General features: G+C 42.2%; 1 protein-coding gene across 3 annotated transcripts in view; it reads left to right on the forward strand.

The window, feature by feature from the left end:
* Positions 1 to 23,553, forward strand: part of slc25a40 (solute carrier family 25 member 40) — a 61,355-nt gene that overhangs the window by 10,434 nt on the left and 27,368 nt on the right. For all 3 annotated transcript variants that reach the window (XM_055655590.1, XM_055655574.1, XM_055655581.1), the window contains exons 5-7: positions 5,444 to 5,511; positions 6,852 to 6,976; positions 8,176 to 8,349. In XM_055655590.1, the coding sequence (XP_055511565.1) occupies positions 5,444 to 5,511; positions 6,852 to 6,976; positions 8,176 to 8,349 (367 nt within the window). The remainder of the gene's footprint in view (positions 1 to 5,443; positions 5,512 to 6,851; positions 6,977 to 8,175; positions 8,350 to 23,553) is intronic.

Here is a 23,553-nt window from a genome sequence, read left to right on the forward strand (position 1 = left end):
ACAAAGCAAGCTTCTCCTATTATTCCTCATGTACTTTTGACAAAATCTCCCAAATTGTGACCTTCAGAAAGGGGAATCGGCAAACAGTTGGAATAATCACTGGATCGTAATCCTAGATTTTCTCACCTAATCAAAAGTGATGCAACATCACTTTGGCTGTTAACTAGTGCCTATCCTGGGGAGGATAATATTGGTTAGAATAGAGTTAATGTAAAACAAAACCTGATTCTTGATGGTTTCTTTATATGGACTTGGACCTTGGGACCTGTTTCGAAGCTGCATCTTGTGACTATGATTCAAGACAGCCATGTAACTGGAATTTTGAACATCATCTAGACTGACAGTCTTATGGATTTTTATAAAACTGCTATGTTGATGATGAATCCATCCATTTGATAAGATGGTAAACCAAGCACGAGGTGATGTATTTTTGCGAAGTAAACCAATGTAGAGAGTACAGAGTGAACAACAGGGACCAGGGTGGTGATATTTAACAGAGAGACATATAGGTTAGTGGGTAGACACAAAATGCTGGAGTAACTCAGCAGGACAGCAGCATCTCTGGAGAGAAGGAATGGGTGACGTTTTAGGTCAAGACCCTTCTTCAGACTGATGTCAGGGGAGTGGGTGGGACAGAGATAGAATGTAGTCAGAGACAGTAAGACTGGTGGGAGAACTGGGACGGGCGAGGGGAAGGAGAGAGGGAAAGCAGGGGTTAGAGAAGTCAATGTTCATACTGCTGGAGTGTAAGCTACCCTATGGGTACTACCCATACCGCTGGGGTGTAAGCTACCTTATGAGATACAGTTCCTCTAATTTGCACTGGGCCTCACTGATAATGGAGGAGGCCCAGGACGGAAAGGTCAGATTGGGAATGGGAGGAGTTAAAGTGCTGAGCAACCGGGAGATCAGTTGGGTTAAGGCGGACTGAGCGGAGGAGTTTAGCGAAACGATTGCCGAGCCAGTGCTTGGTCTTGCCGATGTACAGGAGTTGACACCTGGCAAATCGGATACAGTAGATGAGGTTGGAGGAGGTGCAAGTGAAACTGCCTCACCTGGAAAGATTGTCATGGTCCTTGCAGGGGACAGTACCTGGATTTGGGTGGAAAGGTACAAGTTGGCCAGGGAGTTGCAGAGGGACCAGTCTCTGCGAAAAGCAGAAAAGGGTGGAGATGGGAAGATGTGGCCACTAGTGGGATCCGTTGGAGGTGGCAAAAATGTTGGAGGATTAAATGCTGTATGCGATGGCAGATAGGGTGGAAGGTGAGGACAAGGGGGACTCTGTCCTTGTTAAGAATGGGGGGAGGGGGAGCAAGAGTGGACTTGCGGGATATCGAGGAAACCCTAGTTAGAGCCTCGTCTATAATGGAAGAGGGGAACCCCTGTTTGCTAAAGAATGAGGACATCTCCGATGACCTGGTATGGTACCTCATCCTGGGCACAGATGCGGCGTAGATGGAGGAATTGGGAATAGGGGATAGAGTCTTTACAGGAAGCAGGGAAGAAGTGTAGTGCAGATAGCTATGGGAGTCACTGGGTTTGTAATAGATGTCGGTCAATAGTCGGTCTCCTGTGATGGAGACTGAGATCTAGAAACTGTACGGAGATGTCGGAAATGGTCCAAGTGAATTTGAGTGCAGGATGGAAATTAATCGTGAAGATGAGGTCAGTGAGCTCTACATGGGTGCAGGAGGTAGCACTGATGCAGTTGTCAATGTAGCAGAGGTAGAGTTCGGGGATATGGGCCAGTGTATGCCTGGAACAGGGATTTTTCGACATACCCTACAAAGAGGCAGGCATAGCTGGGGCCCATGCCAGTGCCAAAAGCTACGCCTTGGATTTGAAGGAAGCAGGAGGAATCGAAGAAGTTGTTTAGTGTAAGGATCAGCTCTGCTGGGCGGAGGAGAGTATTAGTAGATGGAAATTGGCTGCTTCTGCGGTCGACGAACAAACGGAAGGCTTTAAGACCTTCCTGGTGGGGAATGGAGGAGTAGAATGACTGGACATCCATTGTAAAGATGAGGAAGTGGGGGCCTGGAAAACTAATTGGGGACTTGAACAAGCAGAAACAACTGTCTGCCAGGACAGTTCTGTTTTGATTTTGGGGAGAAGATAAAATCGGGCCATGTCAGGCTGGGAAATAATAAGGTTGGAGGCTTTGGAAGGCAGACAGCCGGAAGTAATAGAATCAGAAATGGTGTGTGATATTACGGTCTGATGCTCGTCTGTGGGGTCATGGTCCAAGGATAAATAGGAGGAGGTGGCTGATAGTTGTCAGCGTGCCAGACTACCACGGCACCTCCCTTGTCGCAGGTTTGATTATCAAGTGGGGTTGCTACAGAGTAAGAGGAGGGCTGTACATTCGGTGGGGGGGAGAGGTTAGAGCAGGGGTGGGGAACCTTTTCATGTTAGAATGCCGCACTAAGTTAGCTGTAAGAGAATAAGGCCGCATCCAAGAAACTTCAATTAGATATACAGGCACACAACTTTTTATCCGAAATTCCGGAAACCGAAAAGCTCCGAAAACCGGACATTTTTTCCAGGATGTCGTCTGCACACCAAAGCTTGCGTTTGGCGCCAAACTTGACCCAAAACGACCCACGGTCAACCCAGGTCTGTACTACTGTAGCGGCTGCCTCCTCCCCGGAGACCGGGGAGACACTTAAACATCTGTAAATCATTGCTTAAATGTTAGTCAGTTAGTTTGGAGGGCTTTTATGTGGGGGGGGGGGGGGGGGGGGGGGGGAAACTTTAATTCTTAGTCCCTTACCTGGTTGGAGAGGCGGGGAGCAGGCAATACCTTACCGGGTCGCCGTGCGGTACAGCTCCGGAGCGCTGTGGACGCCGACTCCCAACATCGCGGAGCTGGGGCCGCGGGCGGCGCTGGATGAAACTCCAACCCCGGCGAACTCGATCCCTGACTCCGGATGAAACGCCGACCCGGCCAGATGCGAATTCGATCCACGATGACTCCGCGGCTCTGGAGCTTTACAACGGCGACCCGGTAAATCCATTGCGCCGCCCGCGGTATCCCAGCGCTGCATCGCTGCCGACTCCCAACCTCGTGGGGCTGCGGGCGTCCGGCCGTGGGCGGCACTGGATTTGGATTTGGAGCGCCGCGGAGTCAGGGATCGAGTTCGCCGGGGTCGGAGCTCCAACCGGTACAGCCCGCGGCCGGATGCCCGCAGCCCCAGCTCGGTGGCCACAGCGCTCCGGAGCTTACCGCACAGCGACCCGGTAAGGCATCGCCCGCTCCCCGCCTCTCCGACCAGGTAGGGGACTAAGAATTAAAGTTCCCCTCTTCACCCCCTCCACCCTCTTCACCCCCCCCCCCCCCACATAAAAGCCCTCCAAAACTAACTGACTAACATTTAAGCAATGATTTACAATGATTCCCCGGTCTCCGGGGAGGAGGCAGACGCTCCAGACTTTGCAAGCCGACCGTGCTACCTACCTAATCTACGCTAAAAATCTTCCATTACGAAATCCGAAACATTCCGAAATCCGAGAAGTGTCTGGTCCCAAGGCTTTCGGATAAAAGGTTGTGTACCTGTACTTCAAAATGTATATTATTTTGTGACATGATGGGCTGTTAAGCAGACAAAATAAAAAAAAAGTCAAACAAATACGCTGTTTAACTATTCTCAAATTCAACTTCAAATGGAAAGCCATGTGCACTGCTATCAAAAGTTGATGGATGGCCAGTGGACTTCTCGCCGACATATTCCCTCTCGTCAACCAGCTTCAGGCAGTGGTGTACCTCAGTCAGGCAGGGAGGTTAACATACATTCTAGAGTCACATCAGCACTAAATCATGAGCATAACAGGTGTTAAAATAGCCCTCATGACTTAATAATGTTTTCATTGTGGCCGTCAGTCGAGGAGGATTATTTAGATGAATCTTCTTTTACTCTTTGGTATTTTAAATACGTTCATTTTAAGATTAAAATAAAAATAATAAAAGATGAACAAAAACATTTTAATAAAAAATAAAAGGATTTGTTCTACAAAATTTTGATTCATTCAAAAGGCCGCACTTAATGGCCTAGAAGGTTCCCCACCCCTGGGTTAGAGTAAGTAAGGGAGTGGAAAAGTTGAGGTGGTTGATGTCCCGCCGGGAGTTGGAAATGAAAAGGTCTAAAGAAGGTGGCCATCCGGGGGAGTCCAAGAGCAGGGGGTCCAGTGGAGACGGGAGAAGGGGTGGTGAGGACTCCTTCCCATAGAAAAAGGCACGTAGACGGAGGCGACGGAAGAAGACCTCTACATCGTGTCAGACCTAGAACTTGGTGAGGTAGGGCCAGAGGGGAACAAAGGCAAGGCCTCTGCTGAAGTACTAGTACTACAGGTACTTGTGCATTGTTTCTGGAATTGGAACTCCATGATTGTGGTATAAAAAAGTAGGATAGATTGCTTATGGCTGTTTTCCCATGGTAGGGGAGTATACAACTAGGGACTATCTGTGAGGGGGGAGTGGTTTAACGGGAATCTGATGGGTAACTTTTTCACAGAGTGGTTAGTATTTGGAATGAGCTGCCAGTGGAGGTGGAGGCGGGAACAATAATGATGTTTTAATAAACATGTATGTTTAAGAAAGAACTGCAGATGCTGGAAAAATCGAAGCTAGACAAAGCTGGAGAAAGAGTGGGTGAAGCAGCATCTACGGAGCAAAGGAATGGGTGACGTTTTGTGTCGAGACCCTTCATCAGACCCTTATAAGTTAATAAACATGTAGATGGGTACTTGATTGTTATGCTCAGCAAGGCATAGAGAAATGCTGCTGTGGTTAGTGTAGACATGGATACAATGGGGGTTAGGGCAGGTTTCTAAATTGTGAGATTGTGGCTCTAAAGCCATGAACATCCTTGGAGAATATAAAATCCGATTATTTGAAGGCTGCAAAGCTGAAATATTTGATCTTGCTGTTGAATTAGTGATTGTTGTACCATTCTGCAAACAATTTGCTACTGTACATTGTGAAAACAAATTTAGTGCCTTTTTTTAAAAAAGTAACGGCATCTACTGGTAACCTGAAATAAAAACAGAAAATGCTGGAAAACTCAGCAGATCAAATTAATATTTTATCTTCATATTTCAGATGTAGGATTTTTCAGCGTTTTCTGTTGGGTTTTTTAAGTTCTGCGCTTCATTATCTCTAAAGTGCATTGCAATTTCCTGAATCACAATTTATCGTAACTATAAACAATTATTTATACATCTGAATGTCATGGTTTTGTTTTAGTTTAATAAACCAAACAACCCAAACAATATACAAGTTGTGCATCTATATGTTGAAAGTGTACTGCAGCACATCAAACTTCTGGAAAGACAGTAAACTCCCATTTGCTGTAATGGATCTGCCCTTTTGAAAGTGGTGGTTTTACATCATTGAAATAATGTAAGAATAATGAAATAATGCAATAATTTTTCCATTTCTATATTCCAGGATGCATTTTTTCAAATTGCTCGTAATGAGGGTATAAGATCACTCTGGAGTGGACTTCCTCCAACATTGTAAGATCATTTAAATAATGCTGCCTTAAGGTTAGAAACTTCCAATATTGATCTGTCATTCTGCATTTAAAAAGTCAATTTTTTTTTGTTTGGGCAATTAAGACCTTTGTCACTTTTCCAATTCTTCAACAAGTTACAAGTGTATTTCCAGATCAGAAAAGTGATTTTTAATAATCTAGATGCTGTAAATCTAAAATAAAAACTGAAAATATTCAGCAGTTAAGGCTACATCTGTGGGAGGGGAACAGATATGCTAGGCCAAGGAACCTTTGCCAGAACCTGGGAAGGAGGCTGAAATATCTTGGAAAGCAGCATTGCTTGGGGTGGGTGAGGTTGTCTGGTGGTGTTGTAAAACTGAGGTGTCCATGAGGATAAGTAAATATTGTTATCTGCTCAGTAATTGACTGGGTGCAGTTAGAGAGTAAGAACATAGATTAAAGACTTTAACAGTTGTGAAGACTTGATCGGCAGGTTAAGATCTGGCATAACTTCCACTTCCAGAGATGAAAATCGACAACACCACCCAACCTGCAATGTAACGTGATTTTTTTAAATTCTCCTTCGCAGTTCTGTTGAAGGTTCACTACACAAATGTCACCTTTGATTCTCCTCCCATAGATATGGCCTGCTTGGAAGGGTGGAGATAGAGACAGAAAATTTCCAGCATTTTCTGCATTTATCATAGAAAAGGTTCCTAACTCGCTTGCATGTTTGTTTCTAGTTCTGTTGCCTTATACATTGATACACTTCAGTAAACTCATTCATTATGTTTCATGTGCTGGTTTGATTGTAAAGTCATTGTAAACATGAGCTCAGAAATTCATACGTGTCTTGTATTATTCATACACATCACTTTGGGGAAAACATCAGTACATGAAACATAATTAATGGCTCACTTAGCTTATGTTTATAAGGCATTTGTAACCAGAAACAATTTTATGAAATACACACAAACCTTTCCTGTGATTTTAAAAACTGCTATGCTTGCAAAACTCAGTAAGCCAGGCCATATCTAGGAGGAGAAACAGAGTAAATATTTTTGGTAGAAGACCCTTTATTAGCACTGAGGAAGGAGGAGAATTAAGCTTTTCTCAATAAACAGGTCACTTCATCTTAGATATAAAGGGCAGTCTCAGTCTAAGAGCTGACTAGTAGCCTCTTGGAATTATTGCAGACTACAACTATTTTAAAATGCTGCAATTAGAAAACTTTATTTCTGTAATTAACACAAAGGTGCAACCTAATATTGCAACATGAAATTAGAACTGCAGCATGTATTACATTACCCTACCTCAAATCAATGTGCTTTAAATTCCTTATGGTGTTTTTTTTTTTTACAGAATAATGGCAGTGCCTGCGACAGTTATTTATTTCACGTGTTATGATCAGTTGCGGAATCTCATGAGGTCTTATCTAGGATACGATGGCAGCTTTATTCCAGTGATAGCCGGTGCTTCAGCTCGAGGTAATTTTAGAACACATTTTTTTATTCCCTTCTCTCTCCCCTCTCTCCTGTGCCCTCCACCTATATTCCTCCCTCTAGCACTTCATTTTATTCCTCCTCTTCTTTCCTTATCCAATACTGTTTTATCTCCCTTTCACCTCTAGTCTTTGTCACTATCTCCACCCTTCTGCCGACCACTTCCTGGGCTACTTCTCTTATCGAGCTTTCTCCTACCCCATCGGCATGAAGAAGAATCCTGACTTGAAATGTCACCCATCCATTCCCTCCACAGATGCTACCTATCCTGCTGAGTTCTTCCAACACTTTGTTTCTTGCTTAAGTTTCCAGCATTTGCAGACTCTGATGGGACATTCCTGAAGTTCTGTTTATATCTCTATGTTTACCACCTAAGATTGGACAGAAATTGGCATAGTCTGACCATAACATCGCTTCCCTTTTGTGCAAGTCAATTAACTGTAGGATTCTTCTACTGAACAGTAAAGCTGACTTAGCCGTGCAGTTTTGATAGCTGTTAGATTTATATACCAAATAAAGTCTAGTCCAGAAGTTCACGTTGTGCATTGTTGTCAAATATACATTGAGTTGAACTCCAATTAAGGAAAAGGTTTCAAGGTCAGTTTATTGTCATGTTGTAGCAAAACATAAAAGGACACAAAAGTGCCGGAGTAACTTAGCGGGTCAGGCAGCATCTCTGGAGAACATGGATAGGTGACATTTAGTCTGAAGGCCCTGCCCAAAATAAATAATTTCAGTGTACCTAGGAACATGAGTTAATGAAGTATCTGAATCATTTGGTGTGTACTTGATTGAGAAGGCGGAACATAGAGAGAAGCAGACGTCAGATTGGCTGAGCAAGAAGCAGAGTAGCAAATAAAAGGAAACAAATGTGTACTTGATTGAGAAAGTAGGTCACAGAGAGAAACAGGCTGGCTGCTGAGATTGACAAGTTCTTGATTACTAAGGGTGTCAAAGGTTACAGAAAGAAGTCAGGAAAATGTGACTAAGAGCAAAAGACAGATTAGCCATGATTGAATAGCAGAGTAGACTCTGAACCAACTGTCCAAATTCTGTTCCCATGACGTGAACATCGAAGTAAGTCTGTTTCTCGCCATAGTTGCTGTCTGCTTTGTTGTCATTTTTATATCAGGTTTCCAGCATCTCCAGTTTTGTTGTAGCTTTCACATTTTTTTCTGTTTCAGTGGGTGCAGTTACTGTCATAAGCCCTTTGGAACTTATCAGAACAAAGAGTCAGTCTCGTAGGCTGACATATAGAGAACTGAGAGTTGTGATTCGGACTGCAGTAACTCACGGCGGTTGGCTATCTCTTTGGAGAGGCTGGGGTCCATCGGTGCTTCGAGATGTGCCATTCTCAGGTTAGTCAGTTTAAAGTGTATATATCTTCAATTTTTTTCTAAGTAGATCTGTTTAATGAAGTGGTAGATTGAATGCTTTAAATTTTGTATAAGCTTTGGAATCATAAAATAAATTATCTTAAGAAAGTAGAAATTGGGTAATGTTAGAATTAAAAAGCAAGTTACAACCAGAATACGGTGATGTTAAAGTAAATAGTTCTACATTACATCATAATCCACTACTTCCCAAAAAAGCTCAATGGTCTTCAAGAGTGTTTTATTGTCATATGTCCCAGATAGGACAATGAAATTCTTGCTTGCTGCAGCACAACAGAATATGTAAACATAGTACATAACGGGAGTAAAAAGTTCTGTGTGTGTGTGTATATATACGCATGCACACATAATAAATAAACAAATGTAGTGCAATAATAATAATAATCTGTTGTAGTTGAGAGCTTATTTGTTGTCGTGTTTCATAGCCTGATGGCTGTAGGGAAGAAGCTGTTCCTGAACCTGGACGTTACAGTTTTCAGGCTCCTGTACCTTCTTCCCGATGGCAATGGTGAAATGAGTGCGCGGCCAGGATGGTGTGGGTCTGATGATTTTGGCTGCCTTTTTTGAGGCAGCGATGTCGATTGATCCCTTCGATGGTTGGGAGGTCAGAGCCGGTGATGGACTGGGCAGTGGGCACAACATTTTGCTGTCTTTTCCGCTCCTGGACGTTCAAGTTGCCGAACCAGGCCACGATGCAGCCAGTCAGTATGCTCTCTACTGTGCACCTGTAGAAGTTCAAGAGAATCCTCTTTGACATACCGACTCTCCATAATCTTCTCAGGGAGTAGAGGTGCTGCTGTGCCTTCTTTATAATTGCATCAGTGTGCTGGGTCCAGGAAAGATCTTCGGAACTATGCACGCCCAGGAATTTGATGTTTTTGACCTTCTTCACCATAGTCCCATTGATATAAACAGGATTGTGGGTCCTCATCCTTCCCCTTCCAAAGTCCACAATCAATTCCATGGTTTTACTGATGTTGAGAGCCAGATTGTTGTGCTGGCACCATTTGGTTAATTGGTTGATCTCACTTCTATACTCTGTCTTTTCCGCTCCTGGACGTTCAAGTTGCCGAACCAGGCCACGATGCAGCCAGTCAGTATGCTCTCTACTGTGCACCTGTAGAAGTTCAAGAGAATCCTCTTTGACATACCGACTCTCCATAATCTTCTCAGGGAGTAGAGGTGCTGCTGTGCCTGAGCCAGAGAAGGAGTTTCTTCCCAGAGGCAATTCGGACTGTAAACGCCTTTCTCACCAGGGACTAACTGTACAGAACGTTTTTCCTTCTATTATTTATTATGTAAAATAATATGTGTGTTATGATTGTGTTTATAATTTGTTTGGTTGTTTTGTTGTTCCGCGATCATTGCCACTTTCATTTCACTGCACATCTCGTATGTGTATGTGACAAATAAACTTGACTTGACTTGACTCATCACCATCTGTAATTCGCCCAACAACAGTAGTGTCGTCGGTGAACTTGATGATGGAGTTCGTACTATGTCCGGCTACACAGTCATGGGTATAGAGCGAGTAAAACAGGGGGCTGAGCACACAGGCCTTCAAGGATGAAGTATTTCTGCCAATTCAAACAGACTGGTCTGTGGATGAGGAAGTCGAGGATCCAATTACAGAGCAGAGACCCAGTTCTTATTATGTTAAAGAACACTGGCTTTGAAGCTAGGAAATTACACTTACATTTTGTTGTTTGTCAGGCAACCACAGCATTCAGTTGGCAAGAAGGAAGACTCATTAAATTATCCATTTATGCTTAGGGTTTTTTTGAGAGCATTAAAAATAGTTTGCAAATATTGATGATGTCTGTAAATTATTCTAAGATGCTTTAAATCAACAAGGTCAAATCTGATGGAAGTAAATGTCATTTATACAAAGTAGTCTTGGATCCCACAATGAATATAGATTTAATTTTTGATGATGGCACTTTTCTATGATTACAGAGGCAGTGTTTGTCTTGAAATATGGCCACAAAATTTAGAAATATTTGATTTGGACATCGCACATCTCTTGATTCCAGATGTAGGCAATCTTTACGGGGCCCTGTTCTCTCACTAGTTACTCTTTTGTTCTTGATTTACCTGTAGAATCTCTTTGGAGTCTCCTTCACTTTTCTGCCAAGGACATCTAATGCCCCCATTTTGCCATCTAGATTTCCTGATCTCTTGACATCCAAGGATCCATACTTCTGCAAGCCTTATTCTTCACTCTAACAGGAACATGATAGCCCTGAACTCTCTCTCTCTCTTTTACAAGCCTCCCACTTACCCAGATGTCCCATTACCTGTAGTCTCCCACTTATGATTGAGGAGGGGATCTTATAGAAACTTACAAAATTCTTACGGTGTTGGACAGGCTAGATGCAGGAAGATTGTTCCCGATGTTGGGGAAGTCCAGAACACGGGGCCACAGTTTAAGGGTAAGGGGGAAGTCTTTTAGGACTGAGATGAGAAAAACATTTTTCACACAGAGAGTGGTGAATCTCTGGAATTCTCTGCCACAGAATGTAGTTGAGGCTAATTCATTGGCTATATTTAAGATGGAGTTAGATGTGGCCCTTGTGAAGAGAAGGCAGGTACAGGATACTGAGTTGAATGATCAGCCATGATTATATTGAATGGCGGTGCAGGCTCGAACGGCCGAATGGCCTACTCCTGCACCTATTTTCTATGTTTCTATGAAAGTTCCTGTCTGATACCATCAAAAATAGACTTGCCATAATCCTATCCTTTTCTATAATTTTTTTTTAAAGCTAATAGAATTACGGTCACCATACTTTATATTAAACTGAATGGTCGCTTGTGCTCTGCACAAAACCTTACGGTGAGTTTGCCTTCTTTGCTCCATGAAATTGTGTACATATTCTCTGGCAGAACTTTCCAGTGCATATCGCAACATGTTAATGACACTTTTTAAATAATCTATTCCTTCAAAGCCAACATCTAAGTTCTCTGCAGCAGACTTCACATTTCTATCTCCATGCCCTGATGACTAATTGGTCATCTAATTTGAGCTTCTAATGTCTATGTGATGGTGGTCTCTACGCTGATGTTTGGTTTTGACTCCAATTCGGAGATTGTTTCCGGACAGGAAAACTGGTCTTCTTCCTCCATCAGCTGAGGTTAATGTTCACAATAACTGAGATAAAAGGAACAAACAGTGGTTAGTTACACATATTAGAGTATTGACAAATGAGCTATCAAGAATATATATTTACAGTTTGTAATGTTGGTTGAGGTAAACCTCAACCAGTGCCTTGATTCAAGGATAACGTCTGCTCCAATCTGGGTTCTGAGGTGGCTGATAAGATTAATATGCGACAAGTAGATTTTACCACAGATGAGGCAGGAAGCACTTGACTGAACAGGGAGGTGGGTAGTTAAGAGTGGTATATTAACAGTGTTTCTATTGGGCATCAACATTCTTGTAAAGTGAATCAAGGTTCTGAAATCTGTTTAGAATGGACAAAGGTGAGAGAATCACAGCAATTTGAGGAATGTTACTTTTTTCAAGAAAGCTTTGAGTGTCTCCATGTAATTTGGTAAGACAGACTCGCCGTTGAGTGCTTTGCAATTCTGATATTAGGCATGCAAATTTTTGGGCTTGCCTGACTGACCTAGCTGCGTGCAATTAGAGCTGGGTGTGTTGGGCTTGGGCAAGAATGCTAGCATTGGTTTTTTTTCTGGATTTGCAGGGGTTGATGGTACCTCTCCACTGCTTTAAAGTGCTTGCTGGAGATTGTTCCCGTCTCCAAAAGATACAGGAGCTAGTGTTCACTGTTATCACATGACGTGAGCTTTATGCTGTCTTTGAGGTCTTGATCTTTAAACCTGTTTTCTCAGACTGCCAAAAGCTGTCCTCCCAAAGTAAATGTCATCGTTATCTGCTTTCATGGTGTGTTGGGTGTCTCCTGAGATTATACAAGTTGCCTACATTTTTGCTGTCTCACCATGGACTTTTGTTATCTCATCCTGGACGTTTGCTGTCATGGCAGCATTACACAGTAGAAGAGGATGGTGGAAGGCTTTTTCTGAGGATATTTCTTTCTGTGGGGGGATAAGGTTCAAGGAAATGAGGAAATCTGGGGGCAGACATAGCCTCGCTTGATATTTAGGCTGCACTGAGATTAGGCCCGTTGTGAACCTATTGGGTAACATTATCGTATTCTTGCAGCAAAGTAGTATGGTGATAAATTACTGAGGGTAGCCAAATCAGAATACATTATGGTGTCTCTTAGTTGATAATCAAAGGTTTTATATTTAAATAGGACGTGTATAATGATATGGCTTTCTGAAATGCTCATGAAGTTGCTGTGAGCCAGAAATAATGCCTATTGTGGTTCTAGATGGATAGAATCCATGCCACGGTTAGGGAACAAATGTTTGACTGGTGAGAAGAGGCAATCAAGATGAATCCTTGTGATAACCATATAACAATTACAGCACGGAAACAGGCCATCTCGACCCTTCTAGTCCGTGCCGAACACGTATTCCCATATACCTGCGCTCAGACGATAACCCTCCATTCCTTTCCCGTCCATATAACTATCCCATTTATTTTTAAATGATAAAAACAAACCACCACCTTCACTGGAAGCTTATTCCACACAGCCACCACTCTCTGAGTAAAGAAGTTCCCCCTCATGTTACCCCTAAACTTCTGTCCCTTAATTCTCAAGTCATGTCCCCTTGTTTGAATCTTCCCTACTCTCAGTGGGGAAAAGCTTATCCATGTCAACTCTGTCTATCCCTCTCATCATTTTAAAGACCTCTATCAAGTCCCCCCCCTTAACCTTCTGCACTCCAAAGAATAAAGTCCTAACTTGTTCAACCTTTCTCTGTAACTTAGTTGCTGAAACCCAGGCAACATTCTAGTAAATCTCCTCTGTACTCGCTCTATTTTGTTGACATCCTTCCTATAATTAGGCGACCAAAATTGTACACCGTACTCCAGAATTGGCCTCACCAATGCCTTGTACAATTTTAACATTACATCACAACTTCTATACTCAATGCTCTGATTTATAAAGGCCAGCACACCAAAAGCTTTCTTTACCACCCTATCCACATGAGATTCCACTTTCAGGGAACTGTGCACAGTTATTCCCAGATCCCTCTATTCACCTGCATTCTTCAATTCCCTACCATTTACCATGTACGTCCTATTTTGATTTGTCCTGCCAAGATGTAGCACCTCACACTTATCAGCATTAAACTCCATCTGCCTTCTTTCAGCCCACTCTTCCAACTGGCATACATCTCTCTGTAGTCTTTGAAAATCTACTTCATTATCCACAACCCCACCTATCTTAGTATCATCTGCATACTTACTAATCCAATTTACCACACCATCATCCAGATCATTGATGTACATGACAAACAACAGTGGACCCAACACAGATCCCTGTGGCACCCCATTAGTCACTGGCCTCCAACCTGACAAACAACTATCCACCATTACTCTCTGGCATCTCCCATTCAGCCACTGTTGAATCCATCTTGCTACTTCACCATTAATACCCAACCATTGAACCTTCTTAACCAACCTTCCGTGAGGAACCTTGTCAAAGGCCTTACTGAAGTCCATATATTCAACATCCACTGCTTTACCCTTATCAATTTCCCGAGTAACCACTTCAAAAAATTCAAGAAGATTAGTCAAACATGACCTTCCAGGCACAAATCCATGTTAACTGTTCCTAATCAGACCCTGTTTATCCAGATGCTTATATATATTATCTCTAAGTATCCTTTCCATTAATTTGCCCACCACTGACGTCAAACTAACAGGTCTATAATTGCTAGGTTTACTCTTAGACCCCTTTTTAAACAATGGAACAACATGAGCAGTACGCCAATCCTCGGGTACTATTCCCGTTTCTAATGACATTTGAAATATTTCTGTCATAGCCCCTGCTATTTCTACACTAACTTCCCTCAATGTCCTAGGGAATATCCTGTCCGGACCTGGAGACTTATCCACTTTTATATTTCTCAAAAGTGTCAGTACTCCCTCTTCTTTGAATCTCATAGTTTCCATAGCTACTCTACTTGTTTCCCTTACCTCACATAATTCAATATCCTTCTCCTTGATGAATACCGAAGAAAAGAAATTGTTCAATGTCTCCCCCATCTCTTTTGGCTCTGCAGATAGCTGTCCACTCTGACTCTCTAATGGACCAATTTTATCCCTCGTTATCCTTTTGCTATTAATATAGCTGTAGAAACCCTTTGGATTTACTTTCACCTTACTTGCCAAAGCAACCTCATATCTTCTTTTAGCTTTTCTAATTTCTTTCTTAAGATGCTTTTTACATTCTTTATACTCCTCAAGCACCTCATTTACTCCATGGTGTCTATAATTATTGTAGATCTCTCTCTTTTTCCGAACCAAGTGTCCAATTTCCCTTGAAAACCATGACTCTTTCCAATTTTTACTATTTCCTTTCAACCGAACAGGGACATAAAGATTCTGCACTCTTAAAATGTCACCTTTAAATGTCCTCCATTTCTCTTCCACATCCTTCCCATAAAACAAACTGTCCCAATTTACTCCTTTTAAATCCTTTTGCATCTCCTCAAAGTTAGCCTTTCTCCAATCAAAAATCTCAACGCTAGGTCCAGTTCTGAACCTCTCCATAATTATATTGAAACTAATGGTATTGTGATCACTGGTCCCGAACTGTTCCCCAACGCATACCTCTCCCACCTGACCGTCTCATTTCCAAACAGCAGGTCCAGCACCGCCCCTTCTCTAGTAGGTACTTCTATGTATTGCTGCAAAACACTATCCTGCACACATTTTACAAACTCCGACCCATCCAGCCCATTTACAGAATGTGTTTCCCAGTCTATGTGTGGAAAATTGAAATCTCCCACAATCACTACCTTGTGCTTACTACTAATATCTGCAATCTCCTTACGTATTTGCTCTTCCAATTCTCGCACCCCATTTGGCGGTCTATAATACACCCCTATAAGTGTTGCTACACCTTTCCCATTTCTCAGTTCCACCCAGATAGCCTCCCTGGACGAGCCCTCTAATCTATCCTGCTAAAGCACTGCCGTAATATCTTCCCTGATAAGCAATGCAACACCTCCACCTCTTGCCCCTCCAATTCTATCACACCTGAAGCAACGAAATCCTGGAATATTTAGTTTCCAATCACAGCCCTCCTGCAGCCATGTTTCACTGATCGCCACAACATCATACTTCCAGGTGTCAATCCAGGCTCTAAGTTCATCCACCTTTCTTACAATGCTCCTAGCATTAAATGATGAGATAGAAAACTAGGAAAAAGCTGTGGTTAATGCAGCAGACCTGCCTCCTGCAGATAGATCTGCCTCCTTTCTTGAAGATGGTTATGATAATCAAGTCTGCATGTTCCTCACACACAGATTTGGGAAGTGAATGTGTGAATGTCTGAAATTTCCTCTTCAAGGACATGGGTAATGATACCATCGGCTTCCAAGATCTTGTTTTTCAGCCCACAAAGACCTTTTGGCTTGTCTGCCTGTATTGGCACTGAGATGAAGCTCAGGACACTTGTCAAAACATTTACAGTTGTGGAGTTCTTCAAAGTTCTCCCAGTATGAGCTGGCTGTCTCTCAGTCTTTGAAATTCTTACCCGTTCTGTGCCATTGGGGATGTCCATTGGATGTTTAGCCTTGATACATTTCAACATCTTCAGTGGCCACAACTTCTATTCTGCTCTTTATGATGGTTTGGGCAGTAGATGAAGTGATGACTCTTTTGTCGTGGAAGCTTTATTGTAATGAGTTGTGTCCAACCTCTTCTTACAAGAAAAATTGTGTTAATGAGATTCTTGAGTGTTTGACTACATGTACATATTGCCTTAATAGCGTGTCCTTTTCATTTTAGATGATAATGCAGGGTGACTTGGACAGGTTGGGGGAGTGGGCAGATGCATGGCAGATGAAGTTTAATGCAGATAAATGTGAGGTTATCCCCTTGGTAGCAAAAATAGGAAGGCAGATTACTATCTAAATGGCGTAATTGGGAAAAGGGGAAGTACAACGGGATCTGGAGGTCCTTGTACATCATTCTATGAAAGCAAGCATGCAGGTACAGCAGGCAGTGAAGAAAGCGAATGGCATGTTGGCAAGAGGAATCGAATATAGGAGCAAAGAGGTCCTTCTGCAGTTGTACCGAGCCCTAGTGAGACCACACCTGTAGTATTGTGTGCAGTTTTGGTCCCCTAATTTGAGGAAGGACATTCTTGCTATTGAGGGAGTGCAGTGTAGGTTTACAAGGTTAATTGTCATATGCTGAGAGAATGGAGCAGCTGGGCATGTACACTCTGGAATTTAGAAGGATGAGAGGGCATCTCATTGAAACATATAAGATTGTTAAGGGCTTGGACACACTAGAGGCAGGAAACATGTTCCCGATGTTAGGGGAGTCCAGAACCAGGGGTCACAGTTTAAGAATAAGGAGTAAGCCATTTAGAACGGAGACTGAGAAACACTTTTTCTCACAGAGAGTGGCGAGTCTGTGGAATTCTCTGCCTCAGAGGGCGGTGGAGGCAGGTTCTCTGGATGCTTTTAAGAGAGAGAGAGAGAGAGAGAGAGAGAGAGAGCTAGATAGGGTTCTTAAAAATAGCGGAGTCAGGGGATTTATGGAGAAGGCAGGAACGGGGTACTGATTGGGGATGATCAGCCATGATCACATTGAAGGGCCAAATGGCCTACCCCTGCACCTATTGTCTATTACCTATTGATAGCAGTTATGTCCCAAAATTACAAAACAGCAGGGTAAAAGTGTTGCGAGTTTGATAATTAATGTGGTTGGTGTAACTGTGATTAGGGTATTTCAATTGTTGGACACAACTCTTTACAATTAAGCTTCCATGGCAGGAGAAAGAGTCTTATCACTCAAGAGGCCAAATATATTGTTTAACCTTTGAATTTTAAGCAATTTATTGTTTTCATTATATACCACAATTCCCTGACAACTCTTACAGTAAAAATAACTGTGTGTTATATGAGAAGACTTTTATTCCGTTTCTGTTTTATTCCGTATCATTTCTCTGCTCGCACAAATCTGCTCTTAATTGTCCCAGTGTTTAGGTAGATGCAGATATTTAAAACTTTACTTGTTCAATCATGCTGGGAAACCTAGATTGTTGCTCAAATGTCTCAATTTTAGTTGGATATACTATTGGACCATTAATCAACAGACTTATTTAGCAGTAATTAATTCCTTCAGTTTAATTATTTCCAAACTGTCCTCAATTTGAATAAAAGCATGCTTTTGTTCATTCTAAAATGAATCCTCTTTTATGTGTCATTATGCTACCATAACTCAGTTCATATGTTATGTCATAGGGGCAGAATTAAGTTATTCGGCCGATCAAGTCTTCTCCGTCATTCAATTATGGCTGATCGATCTATTCCTGGCAACCCCATTCTCTTGCTGTTTCCCCATAGCCCTTGATACCCTTGATACAGCCAACACACACCCCACTTACCATCAATGGCAGTGCAGTGGAGTCTGTGAAAAGCACCAAGTTCCTGGGAGTGCACATCACAGATGATCAGACATGGTCCACCAACACCATCTCCCTAGTTAAGAAGGCACAGCAACGCCTCCACTTCCTTCGACGGATGAGGAGAGCTGACCTCCCCCCCTCTGCCCTCACGACCTTTTACAGGGGTGCCATTGAGAGCATTCTTACCAGCAGTCTCTCAGTCTGGTATGGCAGTTGCTCTGCTGCTGACCAGAAGGCCCTACAGAGAGTGGTGAGGACAGCGGAGAAGATCACCAGATCACCCCAACCAGCAATCCAGGATCTATACCCATCTCGCTGTTGCAAGAGAGCAAGCAATATCATCAAAGACACCACCCACCCAGCACACAAACTGTTCACCCTCCTACCTTCCGGTAAGCGCTACCGCAGCATGCGGAGCAAAACCACCAGATTCAAAAACAGCTTTTTCCCTCAGGCCATCAGACTACTCAACACACTTAAGAAAATTCCATGAATAGTACCCAAACAAAGACAACAAACTGTGAAAATAACTTTGGCTCGATGTCTCCAGTACGGAATTTGCACTTTTTCTATATTGCACCTTTCATTGTTGCACCCTGTTTAAAATACCTCGAAGGTTTTGCTACATTTTGGCATACTGTGAATATTTTAAATAATGTATGTCTATTGTCTATTTTTATTGATATGTTGTCTGTCTGTGTTTTTAATATTACTTGCACATTGGAGTATGGGGAAACGTAATTTTGATCCTATGTGTAACTACTGTTGCATAATTGAATTGACAATAAAGTTACTTTGACTTGACTTTGACTTACTAATCAAGAATCTGTCAATCTCCACCTTAATAATACCCATTGACTTGGCACTAAATACGACAGATTCACCACTCACTGACTAAAGAAATTCCTTCGCACCTCCTTTCAAAAGGTACGGCCTTTTATTGTGACGCTATGCCCTCTGGTCCTAGACTCTAGTGAAAACATCCTCTCCGCATCTACTCTATCCAGGCCTTTCAATATTTGGTAAGTTTCAATGAGGTCCCTCCTCATCCTCTCGCAAGTACAGACCCAGTGCTTTCAAAGGGTCATCATACGTCCAATATACCCAATAGTCCCCGGGATTATTCTCGTAAACCTCGTCTGGAGCCTCTCCTATGCCAGCACATTCTTCCTCAGATATGGGCCCCAAAACTGCTCACAATACTCCAAATGCAGTTTGACCAGTGCCTTACAAAGCATCAGCATTATATCCCTGTTTTTATACCCAAGTCCTCTCAAAATGAATGTTAACATTGCATTTGCCTTCCTTACTACCAATTCAACTTGCAAATTAACTCATGGAAATCCTGCACTAGCACTCCCGTGCCTCTAAACCTCCGATTTCTACATACAAATCCAGCTTTAAGCTGAAGGCTTTTCTGACTATGGAAATAATGTTAAGATGCATCTTTTAACAAATCTTTTTTTTAAATATGCTGAAGCATTAAATTATATGCACATGTTTTTTCCATGCAATCTTTCTACTTTTAGAAAATTAAAAACAATAAGCAAGTAGTTTGGTGCCAAGAGCACAAAATGATACTTTTCAGATGATACTTTTGTGATTCAATAGTTTTTGTATTTTGTTAGCTTGTAGTAAGTATTTTTCCCTAGAATGCCAAGAATAGATAATTTTAATGGGACCAATTTGTATTCTCCTAACAAAAGACAGAGCAGCAATAGGCCATGTTTTCCCTTGAGACTGCTTTGTCACTCTAGAAAATTATAGCATTTCATTGACCTCATCCAATATCTAAAACTTTATTTGGTGTAAACAACTACAAATGCATAAATCTAAAGCAAAAACAGAGGTTACAGGAAGCACACAATTAGTCAGGCAGCCCCAGTTGGGAGGGAAGCAGCTGACATTTTCGGGTCAAGAACTCTGTTTAAAGGCTGAAGTGGAGAGAATGGGTAATTTCTGTATAATCAGAGTTGTCAAGGTAACAATTATTTAAAAATGCAGCAGTGTGAACAGAAATAGTAAGATTTAACGAGAACTTACCAGCTCGACGTTTGATCGTTATTTTATGAGGAGTAACGTTGAGGGAATACGTGAAGAAGAACCCCGCCAGGACGCATGCGTGTCATTCTTCAAAACAGCTGTGTGAAATCACAGATAACTGTAATGACTAAACATAGTAAGATTAGAGAAGAAGATACCAGTTGAGTATATGATCAAGGGTGGGAGTGGAGGGCACGTATTCCCTCAACGTTACTCCTCATAAAATAACGATCAAACTTCGAACTGATAAGTTCTCGTTTAATCTTACTATTTTACTTCGGAGTCATGTGAGTGATTACGTGAAGATTTTAAAGCTCTGTGATTCCATGCCGTGGAAACGAGTCCATGCATCGCATCTGCCTTGATTATGGGGAGAATAGTGTTAACATCATTAGACATCAATACGATATTGAAAAACCAACGATAAATTTATTAACACCAAATTATAGCCCCTATTTATGGGGTAAAATTATATTACAGAACTTAAAATTGTTTCTGCAAATGTTCCAGGTTCAATTACTGGCTTGTTATAAAATCGTTGGAAAGTTTTCTCCGTTGACCATCTTGCTGTCTTGAGGATTTGGTCCATAGGAATATCCAACTTCATAGCTGCCGATGTAGCTGCAGCCCTGGTGGAGTGAGATTTAAAAATGTTAGTGTCTACTCCAGCCTTTATTAGGACCTGTTTTAGCCATCTCGAGATGGTCTGGACTGTCACTTTTTTGTGTGGATGTTTGTAGCTGATTAAAAGTGCCATTTCTTTGCCTCTGATGATCTTAGTATACTCCATATATAATAGTAAGTGTGTTACAATACAGAGACGATCATCTGTCGGGTAGGCCCTGAATTCTATTTTTAGGCCTGCTGACCCCTGTCTGTTCTGTTTGACTAATTCATTGATGTGAAAAGTTAAATTTCTAGGTGAAGTAGTCATGTTGTCCAGCCTTAGTTTCTGTAGCGACTGGACCCTTTGTGCCGTGACCAAGGCCATCAGCATGACTGTTTTCATAGTCGGTTTCTGTAGGGACAGAGTTGTAGCTAGAGACCAGTTTCTTAACATGGTCAGTACAATGTTCACATCCCATATTTGGGAGTACCTGGTTCTTGGGGGATTAACATTAAAAATGCCCCTCATGAGTTTAGTTACCAGGGGGTGTGTCCCAACAGAATGCTGCTCTGTTCCTTGCCAAGGGTATGTTGACAGAGCACTTCTGGCGCAGTTGATGGCACTATAAATGAGCCCCTCATCGTAATGGAGGCTTGCCAGGAATTCCAGAACAGACGGGATGTTCATAGATCTGAGGGTGATGTTATTGTTGTGACAGTACATTTCCCATTTCTTGATGTACACCAAGTACTGTTTTTTGGTGGACTGTCTGTGGGCCGCTGAAATAATATCCACTGTTCGGTCCGTCAGTCCCAGGTGTAGTAGAGGTGCTTTCAAACTACAAATTAACAGGTTTATATAATTATGACATGGGTGACTTTCCCTTGTTACGGGATGATCCAGTAAATTAGGTCTATGATGGATGGTGATGCATGGTTCTAATACCATGTCGAGTATCACCGGGAACCATGGTTGAGTAGGCCAATCGGGTACTATCAAAATACCAGACGCAGAGTCTTGCTGTATTTTCCTTAATACCCGACTGATGAGGCAGAAAGGAGGGAATGCATAAATAAACAATTTCCCCCAATGCAGCGAAAATGCATCTGTTGCCGCTGCCCCAGGGTCTGGTTCCCATGAAACATAGTTCGATAACTGGTTATTGAGCCTGGATGCGAATAGATCGATATCTGGTGTTCCACACTGTGCTGTAATTTCAGCAAATACATTTTTATCCAACATCCATTTGGTGTTTTCATTGAATTTGCGTGACCTGGTGTCTGCCACTAAATTTAGTTTACCTGGTAAGTAGGTAGCTGATATCCAAATATCTCTCTGAATACACCATTCCCAAATTGTGTTGGCCAGATTGTCACATGATGTTGATTTGTTTCCACCCATATGGTTGATATATGCTACCACGGTGGTCTTGTCAATTTGTAGTCTAACATGCTGGTGATATAACCCAGAACAATATGACTTAAGGCCATGGAATGCACTTAACATTTCCAGGTAGTTTATGCCCAGTGTTTGTAATAATGATGCCTCCTGTGCATTCCATCTCCCTCCACAGCTGGAGATGGAATTGGTAGCACCCCAACCAAGTGCACTGGCATCAGTTTGTAGTACCATAGACGGGTTGCTGATAACGATTGGATTCGAACAATGCCTAATGTTATCTTTCCACCATTTTAGTTCCATTATGGACTCTGTTGGTAGCTTCATTGGTCTGTCAAATTGATCACCATTAATTTTGAGTGCTCGTATTTTAGCCCTTTGTAAATTTTGATAATGTAAAGGTCCGAATTGTGGGGCTGGAAACGCAGCCACTATTTTGCCAATTATTCTTGCTACCAGTCTGATGGATGGTTTAGTGATGTCAATGATTTTGCTGCAAGCCTCTATTAAGGCTGTAACCTTTTCTTTCGGCAAAGTCACTGACATGTGAACTGAGTTAATGGTGAATCCCAGATAATCCATTGTGGTTGAAGGCGTTAATTTAGATTTAACTGGATGGGTGATAAACCCCAGTTTTTCAAATAATTGTTTTGTGACTGTTACCGTTTGTGTAGCCAATTCCAAAGTTTTTCCCACAATAAGTATGTCATCGAGATATGCCATTACCATGTGTTTTTGTTTCCGCAGAAACGCTAGGGCTGGTTTCAAAATTTTAGTGAACAGCCTGGGAGCTGATGTTAGACCATTAGGTAGTGCACTGTACTGTCAGTGCTGACCCATTCAGTTGAATTTTAAATAACATCTGTGGTCACCTCTTATGGGTACTGTATAGTAAGCATCTTTTAAATCAATGCTTGCCATGTAGTAACCTTTGGAAATCAATTGCTTAGCAGTAACAAAGGTTTCCATCTTGAAATGAATATATTGTACGAAAGTATTCAAATTAGTCAAATCTATGATGATGCGGCAACCACCATCTTTCTTGTTTTTGATAAAGATATTGGACACGAATTCCTGTGATTCGTGTTGGGTTTTCTCAATAACTCCTTTTTTATAAAGCCGCTGTAGTTGAGCGTGTGCTTTTGATTTTTCTTTGCCTGTAAGCACGAACATTCGGTTCGGTACATGCTGAACTGGAGGGTTATGTTTTTGTATAAATTCTATGGTATAACCCTGGATACTGCTTAAAATATAAGTGTCAGTAGTTAACTTATTCCATGCATCCAGATAGAAGTGTAATCTCCCACCAACCTCCATGCTCCCTTCAATTCGTAAGGAACCAGACCCACCTACCTCCATGGTTACCAGTGGTAGGTTTATTACTTTTTAGGTATCCTCCGTGGACGTTGAGGCGCCGGTGTCTGGGTTTGTAGTTGGGTCGGTGTTGGGGGTTTGCGCAGTTTCCAGGAAGGCCGGTCTGGGCCATGGCCTAAAAAAGACCGATGTTGAGTGTACCTGGCCTTCGAGCTTTCACCAGTTTGTCTTGTCCGACTGGTGGGTGCGTAGGGGTGCTGTTTCTAGCCGAAGTAGTTTTTA

The sequence above is a fragment of the Leucoraja erinacea genome, chromosome 2, assembly GCF_028641065.1.
Source record: "Leucoraja erinacea ecotype New England chromosome 2, Leri_hhj_1, whole genome shotgun sequence".
Lineage (NCBI taxonomy): Eukaryota > Metazoa > Chordata > Chondrichthyes > Rajiformes > Rajidae > Leucoraja > Leucoraja erinaceus.